The 13,740-nt window shown below is 40.7% G+C and overlaps 1 protein-coding gene across 1 annotated transcript in view; it reads left to right on the top strand.

Annotated features, from left to right (window-relative positions):
* The window catches only part of TMC3 (transmembrane channel like 3), a 98,302-nt gene that overhangs the window by 58,257 nt on the left and 26,305 nt on the right, over positions 1 to 13,740 (top strand). The window contains exons 11-15 of the mRNA XM_073618571.1: positions 952 to 1,061; positions 1,154 to 1,226; positions 4,272 to 4,499; positions 7,184 to 7,312; positions 9,586 to 9,653. Of these exons, the coding sequence (XP_073474672.1) occupies positions 952 to 1,061; positions 1,154 to 1,226; positions 4,272 to 4,499; positions 7,184 to 7,312; positions 9,586 to 9,653 (608 nt within the window). The remainder of the gene's footprint in view (positions 1 to 951; positions 1,062 to 1,153; positions 1,227 to 4,271; positions 4,500 to 7,183; positions 7,313 to 9,585; positions 9,654 to 13,740) is intronic.

The following is a 13,740-nucleotide window of genomic DNA, read 5'->3' as shown; positions in this document are numbered from 1 at the left end:
TAACTCTTTCCCACTTTATCCAAAACTGAAAAAAGAATTCTGTAGTTGAGTTCTGCATGGTTCAGAGAATAACAGATTGTCCAGTCATGTATGAGCCAAAATCAGTTTTTTGGGTTTTTTTTGTAAATTGCTTTGTACATAATAGGGTATACAAAGTGAACAAAGCTTTTCCCTATTTACTAAGATAAGTGAAAATTCCCCTTAGCAAAGTGAACAGCCTCTACTCCTTTAGTCAATCAACTCCACCAAATACTGTGAACACATTTCATCTGTCCCTTCTTCTAGTCACCACCTTCCTCTAGGGCAGTGTTTCTCAAACTTTTTCCAGTAAGGGGACCCTTTAAAATTATGAACGATCTTGAGGCACCCCCTTCTAAAATGTAAAAAAACGGCACTAATAGTTTTACATAGTGCAGCAGCATCCACACACATAGGACACCCAACATTAGAGGTGATTTTCTCTTTTGAAGCAAATACACTTTTGCACACTGGTACTGACTAATATTCCAGCATTTCATCCTCATTTTTTCTCCCTCACACAGCTAACGTGACCTCAGTGCTGACAGAGAGGGGGGGGGGGTAAAAAAAAGGCATGCTGTGCAGGTACCGATGTCCTCCTTGTCAACCAATGACGTCAACGGTTGTTAGGATACTATCGGCTGACCGGCCTAGTGCCCAAGGTTGTAATGTTGCACAGTGAAAACCTTTGGCTTTGTGTAACAAAAAAGCAACATTGATCCACTTCTTGGCTTGTACACAATTTTTGGGCAATTTGTAGACATTTTGCTAAAGCACCCCTGAAGAACCCAGAAGGCACCCCAAGGTGCCTTGGAACCCTAGTTGAAAAAGGCTGGTCTAGAGAACGAAGTAGGTGATGGAAAATATTTTAGGGAGAAATGTAAAATATATAATAATAATAATAATATACAAATGTTGTGTGTTTATTTATAGGTAAGCGTAGTGGTTAGCCTAATCACTATGATTGCTCCTTCGGCATTTGAGCTGGTAGCAGCCTTGGAAATGTATCATCCTAGAACAACATTACGCTTCCAGCTGGCAAGGTAGGTATTTATAATACAGACAGCAGCAACCACCGGTCTGTGGAGAAGGACTGTAACCTGTGTGACCTCTGGGCTTTTTTTTCTCTTTAAAGGGTCCTTGTATTGTACTTGGGGAACCTGTACAGTTTGATTATTGCACTGCTGGACAAAGTTAATATCATGAGTGTAAGTACACAGGTAAAATGAAATGTTGGGGCCATGTCCAAAGCCTTTGTTGGCCTCAGTGTACAAATGTTTGTAGCGTATATACTCGAGTATAAGTCAAATTTTTCAGCCCTTTTTTTTGGGCTGAAAGTGCCCCCCTCGACTTATACTCGAGTCACCGCCGTCTGTCCGCATGATCAGTGTGTCATGCAGGCAGACGGCGGCCGGCATGTGATAATACCGTTCGGAGGCTATTCCAGCTTTCAAAAGCCGCGCCTCCTGCTCATACCCATGTACAGGACACATGCACAGGACACATGCACATGTACAGGACACAGGACACATGCACATGTACAGGACACAGGACACATGCACAGGACACAGGGAGGTATACAGCTGCAGATGGGCATTGTTGACCCTCTTTTTCCACTTACAGTAGCTGCTGCATTTCTCACCCTCGTCTTATACTCGGGGCAATAAGTTTTTCCCAGTTTTTTGTGGTAAATTAGGGGCCTCGACTTATACTCGGATCGACCTATACTTGAGTATATACGGTACATAAAGTTAAATGAACTTTGGTAGATTCAGCTGAACATTCTATTTTCTCCTTTTAATAATAATAACAACTGTGTGTCTGATCATGGAACAGGCTGAATATAGAAAAATTACCGCAATGGCAGGAAGCACAGGGATTTGCATTGGTACAATGATGGTGTGAGGTGTGCATTGCTGCAATGGGAGCAAGTGTAGAGCTGAGTGTTGGTGCAGTGGTGAGTGAAGTGGGAAATTGGGATCATGTGGAAAGGGTGGTAAGAGGGGGAATGGGGGTCAGGGCGCTGTGGTGAAATGGGGGTTAGTGTGGAGGTGTGGTGCAGGAAAAGGAGGTGGGGGTCAGATGCTGTAGTGAGAGGGCAGGGGAAGTAGTGAGGAGGTTTCAAGCATTGTGATGAGAATGAGAGTATGCAGTGGTGTTGAGGGGGTTGATGAAGGCATGGTGATGAGTGGTACCTATGCAAGGAAGTGTCAGCTTTAACTCCAGAAGCATTCCTCCTGGCCAGCAGCAGAGGGCAGAATGTTGAACAAGGGAATGTTGGTGGTGAGAGCTGCCATGTCCAAGATAAGAGTGCCTGTGTAAGCCGCAACAGAAGCCAGGCAGTAGGGGGGTGGTGACAATGTCAGAGATTAGACCATGTCCCATTACAACACAGACTCATCTGCTGTATGGACCACTCTGGAGGTGCTTCCCACTGGGTATGGCTCTTGGGGAAGGTTCTGGTCTATAGTTAAACATCAGTGCTACCAGTCATGCATAGTAGTGACACCATCAGTGACATGCACCAGCTATTGGTACCATTTTGGCTTATCCTAAAAACTCTACACAACCTCCAGAGTGAATCTGGCATTAAGTGACAGTGCTTCTGATCTCCTCTGATCTGCAGCTGTCCTTCCAAATACTAGCAATCAGCTCCCAGCACAGGACGTCTACTGTCACTAAGAACTTATTTCTGGCTTCTATATGTCACATGATCTAATTAAGAGAGTTGCAAATAAGTTACTATGAAACTTCCTGTGTCGGGAGCTGGTATGTGTGGGGACCACCAAAGGTTAGAGGTGATCATCAGCACTGCCACTTAATGCTAGGTCCACGTCCTGTGTGTGCACACTCACAGTATATATAGCCCAATAGACTTTTATGGGACTGGGAGACAGATCAGTCTTGGCCTGGGCTGGGTTCTATTTCAGACATGTAGGCAGTAAGTATTAGAAGTCACACTGACCACTGGTAAACTGTTTGGGCTCCCTCGTCGGAGTAGAAATCCAGGGATCTCAGGTATTCCTAAAAAATACTTTTGCAACACCAGTTTCTGGTATGTGATATTGTACTATTAAAAAAAAATCACTGCTGAATCATAGTATTTTGCTATCAGAGACTAACAGAAGGGCTAATTATTACAAAATGGATTTGAGTGCAGGCCAGTCAAGTTCCTCCACCCCAAACTCACTCATCCTTGTCTTTATGGACCTTGCTTTGTGCACTGGTACACAGTCATGTTGGAACAGGAAGGGGCCATCCCCAAACTGTTCCCACAAAGTTGGGAGCATGAAATTGTCCAAAATATCTTGGTATGCTGACACCTTAAAGAGGAAGTAAACCCCGATGGGTTTTACTTCCTCTTTTGCTCCCCAAAAGGCCTGCAAAGTAAAAGAATAATGGGCTAGTATGCAGCGCATACTAGCCCATTATGTGACACTTACCTGCAAACCAAGCCTGTGCTGTCCCCTGTGCAGTCCGCATCCATCTTCACCCCTCTTCCTTCCGGGCCATGGACTCCGGTTCTGTGACTGGCCGGAGTCATGTGACATCACTCCCACGCATGCGTGCGGGAGCCGTCAGTCACGGCACACGCTGGGGGAAGAAACGGCACGGTGGTCCATTTCTTCACAGCACACTACAAGTGAAATAGCTCCTAAACGGCGCACGTTTAGGAGATATTTCCACTACCTATAGGTAAGCCTTATTCTAGGGTTTACAACCACCTTTCACTGGAACTAAGGGGCCAAGCCCAACCCCTGAAAAACAACCCCTCACCAAATGATTTGGACCGGTGTACAAAGCAAGGTCAATAAAGACATGGATGAGCGCGTTTAGGGTGGAGGAACTTGACTGGCCTGCACAGAGTCCTGACCTCAACCCGATAGAACACCTTTGGGATGAATTAGAGCGGAGACTACGAGCCAGGCCTTCTTATCCAACATCAGTGCCTGACCTCACAAATGCTCTTCTGGAAGAATGGTCAAACATTCCCATAGACACAAACCTGGTGGACAGCCTTCCCAGAAGAGTTGAAGCTGTTATAGTTGCAAAGGGTGGGCCAACTCAATATTGAACCCTACTGACTAAGGCTGGAATGCCATTAAAGTCTGTGTGTGTCAAAATACTTTTGACAATATACTGTACTGTATATATATATTATATACACATATACTGTACTGTGTATAAATATAATAAACAAAGACGTACTGTTATATGAATATTCTTTAATAATATGTAACAATGTGTTTCAGAACAGTAGCAATGACACCTTCAGGGATCCAGCCCTACTTTATGCCACAACAGTCCCTGTATTAACCACAGTCAGTCCTAGTTATGGAATGGATAGAAATTCCACTTTTGCAATAGAGATGGATCAGAACATTACAAAAATCATGGTTGCCATCAATCATACATCATCCCCTGTTATGTCTGAGGTTCCAATGAATAAAAATGAGTGCTGGGAAACCTATGTTGGACAGGTGAGATATCTGCACAATTATATAACATATTGCGTGTTTTAAATGTTTGCCCAGACAATTTTCCTTTTTTTTTCAGTTTTCGATGGGGAATACGTGAAATTGTCCTTCTCTCCAGGGTTCTGAGAGATTTCACCTCACTTCCTGAAGCCCAATTGCTGAGATTACTATCAGGATTTTATGGATGGCTGGTGGGAGGGGGGGGCAGCAATATAACCTAAAAAGTGGTTCTAATCCTTCTATTCTCTACTAAAAAAGTGTTTGTATTCCTGTCTGCTTTCACCATCCCTTCACTTCATGTCCTAAGGACAGTGCATTAGGAAATAAAAAGAAATCTCTCAAATAGGGACACAAACAGAAATAAAAAACCAACAGAGACACTTTCAGACCCTTCCCCACTCTATACAGAACAAATGTTTTTTGAAGTTAGGCTATACATGATAGTATAGAACAGGAGTCCCCAACCTGACATGCCTACACCCTCAGGAAGATGGATTTTCAGGTGTGCGACAAAGAGTGGCTTGTGTCCTTTAGACCCCTTTCACACTGGAGGCGTTTTTCAGACGCTTTAGCGCTAAAAATAGCACCTGTAAAGCGCCTGAAAAATTCCTCATCTGCAGTCCCAGTGTGAGAGCCCGAGCGCTTTCACACTGGGGTGCTGCACTGGCAGGACGTTTAAAAAAGTCCTACAAGTAGCATCTTTGGGGCGGTATACACCGCTCCTTCAGCGCTCCTGCCCATTGAAATGAATGGGCACCGCTGCCGAAGTGCCTACAAAGCGATTCGGCAGCAGCGCTACCTGGGCGCTATTAACCCTTTCCTCCGCCACTAGTGGGGGTTAAAAGTGCCCCGCTAGCGGCTGAAAAGCTCCGCTAAAACGAAGGTAAATCGCCTCTAAAACTAGCTAACCGCTAATGTGGCCGTGGCTTCAATGTAAAGGGCTCTTAGTGACGAGTCATGCCATTGTGCCTTAAAATGTGGTAGTAGGTGGATGTGTTGCGTAGATAGTAGTTTCATTATTTATTTCATCAAAAGAAGAAATTAATATAATTATCATATAAGTAAAGTAAATATCTGATCAGAGCATTGCCTTTAAATTCATTATAATGCAACATCTGACATAATCATTCATTGTATATTGTTTGACTCATAACATTTGATTGATATTTTGCTGCTGAAGACCTGAAGATTTCAGAAGAATGGATCATGAATCCATTATCCAAGAATTTGGAACTTATTTTTTTTTTAATTCAATTTGTTCCCCCGCAATGTTGTATGTGTTCAGTTTGTGGTTCAAAAATTAGATATGAGACTATTGCATCCACAAATATGATATTAGGGGATGCAAACATTAACCAGACATTTCTTAGGTGTGTTGGGCATAGAAACGTTTGGGAACCACTGGTATGGAGAAACAAACAGTATTTGTACATGGGACTTTATTGGTACAGTACATATGAATTGTAAAGCAACAAAATTTCAAGTGTTTAATATAATGGCACTTTATTGTACAAATATATATATATATATATAAAGTACTGGGCGAAAGCCTTAGGCAGGTGTGAAAAAATGCTGTAAATTAAGAATGTTTTCAGAAATAGAAGTGTTACCAGTTTATTTTTATCAATTAACAAAATGGAAAAATAAATGAACAGAAGAAAAATACAAATCAAATCAATATTTGGTGTGACCATCCTTTGATTTCAAAACATTATCAATTTTTCTAAGTACACTTATACACAGTTTTTGAAGGAACTCGGCAGGTAGGTTGTTCCAAATATCTTGGAGAACTAACCACAGATCTTCTGTGGATGTAGGCTGCCTCAAATCCTTCTGTCTCTTTATGCAATCTCAGACAGACTCCATGATGTTGAGATCAGGGCTCTGTGGGAGTCCAACCATCACTTCCAGGACTCCTTGTTCTTCTTTACACTGAAGATAGTTCTTAAAGGAGAAGTACAACCAAAGCTCATTTGGCTGTACTTCTCCTGTGGATCACAGGAGTGCAGTTCTTTCTGCACTCCTGTGACCCGTTTTCAGCAGACACCGATGCCGCATCCACCTATGTAAGTATGATTCTTAAAAAAAAAAAAAACATTCCAGAACTTCTCTTTTAATGACATTGGCTGTATGTTTGAGGTGGTTGTCCTGCTGCAGAATAAATTTGGGGCCAGTTACATGCCTCCCTGATGACGTGGCATGATAAGTATTTGGCTGTATTTCTCAGCATTGAGGACACCATTGATCCATTCCTGGCCAAATCTCCAAATCCATTTGCAGAAAAGCAGCCCCAAACTTGCAAGGAACCTCCACCATGCTTCACTGTTACCTGCAGACATTCATTATTGTACCGCTCTCCAGCCCTTCTCAAACAAAATGCCTCCTGCTACAACCAACATTTGATTCATTAGTCCAGAGCACCTGCTGACATTTTTTCTGCATCCCCAGTTCCTATGTTTTAATGCATAGGACATGGAAACAAGGCTAAGCGACTCAACTATGAACAGAAACATAGGAACTATTTCTGAAAGCATTTCTGATAGCATTCCTAATTTACTGCATTTTTTTCACACCTGCCTAAAACTTTTGCAGAGTACTGTATATATATATAAAAAAGCAAAGATTCAAAAATAAGATGTCACAGTGTTGAAACTAGTAGGCTTTACCATTGTGAAATTCCTTTTCAGGAGATGCTGAAACTTTCCATAATTGATATGATTTTCACAGTGGCAAGTATCCTCCTTATAGACTTCTTTCGTGGCCTTATTGTCCGGTATATGAGCGATTGCTGCTGCTGGGATCTAGAAAGCAAATTTGTGAGTATATGGTAAAAATGTATTTTTCAACACTTACTTAGTGCAGATTTAGTAAATAGCTTTCAGCAATGTTCTCACGTTGCTTCAGCCAACAAGCCTTGCTGTAACCTCATCAGAGCAAGTACACTTCAGTTGATAATATGTAGTGCCTTCAATACTACTACAGAGTAGTCATGACCAAAATGGATGTCTGGTCTCAGCCAAAGAGAGGTCATGTCTTGGCTTGAGCTGCAATGCATAATCTACTGTATAATGTGTCCATAGGTGGCTTTATCAACACGTCTCAAAATTTCTGTATTGCTCTTAGCAATCAATCAAACTCACCCTGGATAGTGAGTTTGGGAGTATGAGATTTTTTTGTATATGACAAAAATAATTTTTTAACATTTATTCCTTGTGGCAGATTTAATAACCCAGCAATTTCCTCAAGTTGCTTCTTGCCATAACCTTATCAGTGAAATTACACTTCAGTTGATAATACTTGTCTTCAGTGTTAAGACAGAACATGTCATGGTGATTCAAAGAGTAGATATGACCACAATAGATATCAGGTCCAAGCGAAGGACAGGCTTAGGTCATTGCTTGAGCTTCAATGTATCATCTAATACAAGGGTGTCCAACCTTTTGACTTTCCTGGGCCACATTGGAAGAAGATTTGTCTTGGGCTGCATTTGCTCAAGCATGGCAACCTGTTCATTTGAATGGGCAGCTAGGCCTGCATTTCATGCAGGAAAAAGGTTCCTGCACCATTTTTGAACCACAGCGGCCGGCAAATCGCATGATGCTTTTCCACTATGCAATTATCCTTTGGTTCCCCCACCTAAAAACTCGCTGCATTTTTAGATGCATGGGGATGCCGTTAAGAATAACTGGCAGCCCCGCGCGTCTGTTAAGAGCAGCATGTTTTGGCTGCGGGTGGTTAAGGGTGCAAGAACAGATGCAATTCCCACACCTGCAACCACCCCCAGTAGTGGGAACCTAGCCTAAATTCACAGATGGTTTGTAAAATCCATGATTTTTACATCTGTCTGTGAATATCAGTTATGGACATGCAGACTGCATGTCCATAACAAACATTCATAGACAAATGTAAAAATTACATTATTATAAGGGCAGCACAGTGGTCTAGTGGTTAGCACTTTCACCTAGCAGCAATAGGGTCACTGGTTCAAATCCCAACCAGGACACCATCTGCCTGGAGTTTGCACAGAGTTTCTGTGTCTGCATGGGCCTCCTCCGAGTACTCCGGTTTCCTCCCATGCTCCAAAGACATGCTGGTACGTTAATTAGACCCTGTCTAAAAATTGGCCAAAATATGTGTATGTGTACATGCCTGTAAGCGTGCCAGGACCCTTTGGGCTAAAGGACCATGCTATACCGCAGATGAAGGTGATTCAGTTTTCATAGGTAGTGCTATACAAGTCACTCATTCAGCAATCAAACTCACCCTGGATAGGGAGAATGGGATTTCCTTTAAAAATGACAAAAATTATTAAAAAATGTTCATTATGGCAGAATTTTTAACTAGCAATATCCTTAAGTTGCTTTACCCAGCAAGCCTGTCATAACTCTGTCAGTGAAATTACACTTCATTTGATAATATCTAGTGCTTTCAGTGCTGCTACAGAACATATCATCGTGATTCAAAGATTAGACATGGCCACAATAGATGTCAGGTCTCAGCCAAGGACAGGCCAGGTCATGGCTTGAGCTGCAATGCATCCTCTATTGTATAATATGGCCATAGATGGCCTTATCAGGCTATCTTAGATTCTCTGTATTCCTCTTAGCAATCAATCAAACCCACCATCCTGGATGGTGGCAGTGGGGGAAATCATTTCTGACTCCATGAGCTACATTCCCATAAATCCATTGCTATTTGAGTTTTTAGAACTCTGCACTAGTTCCATCTCCCAGACAAATAGTATCCTGAACATATATTATGCTGCTGCTAGAACAGCAGAATCTTTTCTAAGATTTCATTGAGACTGCCTTGTCTCTCCATAATTGTTTAATATGCGTGAATGTGATGTTGTGTATAGAGATCATTTCTTCGTCTCTGTCATCACCGCTCAGCATGGAAGACTATTACATTAGATTATATTTGGTTGTTTAACAAGACAATGAGATATAATTTAATTTGCCTGTTTGATGACTGTGGTTTAACCCCAGCCGCACGATGATGTCTTACAATGTTAGGACAAACCAAACAAAACTCTACATTTTCACATTAGCATTTATATTTATACTTTTCATTGTTTAAATATCTTCAGCCAGAATACGGGGAATTCAAAATTGCTGAGAATGTTCTTCATCTGGTCTACAATCAAGGAATGATTTGGTGAGTACCATTGGTGTGCGCAGCCTATTACATTAGGGTGTGCATGCCAGAGCACAAACACACATGGGCGTATATCAGTAGGGCAGTGGACAGTGTCAGTAGTTTTTTATTTTTATTATTTTTTATTATTTTTTCCAATTTTATTTTTTTAATAATTTTTTACATTTTTTTTATTTTTATTTTTTTTTTACTATTTTTTTAGGAGCCTCATTATGGGGCTTTGGTGAAATATCAAGGGTCTAAACAGACCCCTGATGTCTCACTTTTGAGACAGAGAAAGAAACTGAGGACAGAGGTTCCCCCCTTTTGCTGCAACCTGCAGTAAACTTAGTTTACTATGCTTTAGTTAAGAATGAAGACAGGAGCGATCGATACAGATCACTCACTATGTTCACTCAGAGAAAGGAAGGGGCCAGTTAATGAAATATTTACCAGCCCCTTCCCTGTTCCTGAGAGGACAGGAGGGAGGCTGGCAGCACTGTAGGGGGAGAGAGGAAGCAGGGGGAATTGGTACCACACAGGCACACCCAGCACACCCTGTGCGCATGCCTATGATGAGTACATTTTTACAGGACCTGAACCTAAGACTTGGAGATGTATTTTAAAGTTTGCTTGTTATCCAAGTGAAAGTTCACCCTAAAATTGCTCTATGAACATCAATATAACACATGTGCTCAGATAAATGCATAGCACCATGCTTGACAATTTTCCACACTTGTTTCCACACTCCAGTCCAGCAATAAGCACTGGAAAGTGCCAGTCATTTACCAGTGACACCATTCAACTCATGGTGTCTCTCATCCCCCTCATGCTCTCTATGTCTTTGACAGCATCAAGGCACAGAGGAAGTGTTTCCTGGTCAGGCTTTGCAGTCACAAGACGTACAAACTGTTGGTTTCCAAGTGAATCCGCCTATACTTGTGATACCACCATTGCGTTCTAAGGAATGTATAAAGTCAGTCCTACAGCTGCCACTTGAAAAAAATTAATTAAAATGTGTGATCTGAATTCAAACCTCGAAAAGTATGAGAATGAATTGTGGCGCTAACGTGAAGAGCACTAATGCAAATGAAAGAATGAAATTAGTGACTAAGTGGAGATGAACACTCAAACTGAATGCATACAAAAATATCAAAATATGAGTGATGTGACTAAACCAATAAATATCACCCTGTGACAAGTGTTAAATATATGGGTCACTACTAAATGAAAAATAAAAAACAATGAAAAGTATAATCAAAAATTCATGTGTGAAAAAAAGGGCACATAAGCTAAATCCTAGTGAGATGAATGTGTCACTTCTAAAAAAAAAAAAAAAAATTATAAAAATTAATACATGACCGCTGAAATTGCATAAAACAAGTCCATATAAAATGTGAACAAACAGTGGAAAGAAATTATAAATAATGGTACAAAAATGATACACCCCGTGACAACTGTGAAGTGAGTGTATCACTTGTCAAAAACTAATGAACCGATTGATGAAAAACAGTCCATATGCAGTGTGACCAAAGTGTGATCCCATGTTAAGTCCCAGTGACGAAACATGTCGGGCCGTGGCTATACGGCAATCCAACACGTGTGACGTAGCATGGAGTGACGGGTTAGGGAGCGGTGGTTAGTGGACGATCGAGTCTAGGAGCGGGTAAGACGTTCGCTAGCATCCACACTCCCTGGGTCCGCCGTGGCCATGTTATATTTGATTTTAACCGCTGCATGGAGTTCATTGATGTGATTTGTGATTTACCTTTTTGCTTGCTGTGATTTGCATACATGTGAGTGCAATGGTGATGGATTTTTGAGTTTTTTTAATAAATTTTTGAATGGTATCACACTATTGGAGCATTTTTTTCATTTCACATGTAGAGCTACTACTTCAGGGGGAATAATTATACATCATTGGATACTGGAGATCGTATTTTAACCCCTATGTGAGTGGGGAGAGGCGATTTTGGCCAAACACGAGAGTGTGAGGCTATAACAGCTGATGAGTTTGAAATTTAGAAGGGAGTGGATTCATGTCACTGAGGTGTGGAAGATTGCAAGAATCACAGTTTGATTTTCCTACCCGAGATCTCATCACTTTTTGAACCTTTGGTCACACTGCATATGGACTGTTTTTCATCAATTGGTTCATTCGTTTTTGACAAGTGATACACTCACTTCACAGTTGTCATGGGGTGTATCATTTTTGTACCTTTTTTTAATAATTTCTTTCCACTGTTTGTTCACATTTTATATGGACTTGTTTTATGCAATTTCACCGGTCATGTATTAATGTTTATATTTTTTTTTTTAGAAGTGACACATTCATCTCACTAGAATTTAGCTTATGTGCCCTTTTTTCACATATGAATTTTTGATTATGCATTTTTTCATTGTTTTTTATTTTTCTTTGAGTAGTGACCCATATATTTAACACTTGTCACAGGGTGATATTTATTGGTTTAGTCACATCACTCGTATTTTGGTATTTTTGTATGCATTTAGTTTGAGTGTTCATCTCCACTTAGACACTAATTTCATTCTTTCATTTGCATTAGTGCTCTTCACGTTAGCACCACTATTCATTCTCATACTTTTTGAGGTTTGAATTCGGATCACACAAATCACAAGACGTAGATAGGAGTTCTAGCAGAACACTGCAGTAATTAGGTCTCCACACTTGACACTGCATAAGAGGGTCCTAGTTATTCTTCTTGGTTTTTTATCTATTTTGTGCTATGGAGAACTCAACGGAAGTTGGATATAAGAATACATAAAGTGCAGAGCCAACATATTTGTAGACACAGCAGGAAGTGAGAGCAAATCTCTCCAAAGTGCGGTAAGTCTCTTCTCATACAGTTGTTATCAGGGATAAACATTTTACATGAATAAATAAAAGATGATCATTGTAATCAACCCTCCCAGAGTTGGCAATCTGCTGGAGAGCTTGTTCTTTTGCTGGCTGGATTACCAGATGAATATAGAAGAAAGAAATATGTGCAAAACAATAAAATACTTCACTATATCATTCCTCTAGGGCACCGTGTAGTGACTCTGAGCAACTTTTCACAGGATAAGCCTATCCAATTGCCTTGGGTCATCATAAGAGGAATGGGCTCCGGAGACCATAATGGGAAGTCAGAGAAACTGGTGTATATGATAGGCTGGCTTTAATAATGCTTCTGGTGAGGGCATAGTGGTGGTGGTGGATTCTAGCACACTGTGGATGCATATGGAGGAGCACTTTGTGGTTGGGTGTCTTCACTTGATGTCTTCAGAGTCACTTGGGTGATAATTCTTTAGAGACTTAGAGACTATTTTGTGGACATTTTGGTTATTTTGAATGAATTTATATTTTCTATTTATTTATTTATTTATGTATCACTATATATGCAATATATATGCACATTTGCACTTTATAGATAAATGATCACTGGATATTGGATTGAGCACAAGATGTAGATAGCATGGGCAAACGGGGGCTGAGTGACACCATGAGTTGCATGGTGCCACTCGTAAATGGCCGGGAGTTTCCAATGCTAATTGCTGAAAAACTGGACTGTGGATAGATGTCAAGCATGATACTATACATTCATCAAGGTACATAAGTTATATTGCTTTTTAATGTTTCTATAGTAATTCTAGTGTGAATTTCCATTTTAAAGGCAATTATTATTATACAGTTTTCTAAAACAACGGATCTTAAAACTTTTTACAATTACAGACCCCTAATGGATTGCTCTATATATCCACATATCCTCCTGCCATACTGTCAAAATTATCATCATCACCAGTCCAATTTGGTACCAGTGTGATTTCCAAAGATGTAAATGTCTTGGAATTACTTTAAGTAGTTATAGCTTGGAACAGAACAGCAGAAAGAAGATCATAAAGCGTTTATGTTATTTATTTATCAAAAAAAAATGGCAAATCAGAAATACAGAATATCAGAAAGATGAATTTGCCCCAGAGCTTAGTGAAAGTGGCGAAGCTTTACTTTGCAAAGAATACCCAATCACATACAAGGATTGAGTGATGGACCTCAGCAGAGCTTCACCATATTCATTAAGCCCTGCAAAGTACTTCCCTTGCAAAGTGCACA

The sequence above is a fragment of the Aquarana catesbeiana genome, linkage group LG03 (genome assembly GCF_042186555.1).
Source record: "Aquarana catesbeiana isolate 2022-GZ linkage group LG03, ASM4218655v1, whole genome shotgun sequence".
NCBI classification, from domain to species: Eukaryota; Metazoa; Chordata; class Amphibia; order Anura; family Ranidae; genus Aquarana; species Aquarana catesbeiana.
The sequence above is the reverse complement of the archived record's forward strand: the minus strand, read 5'-3'. Positions and strand labels throughout refer to the sequence as shown.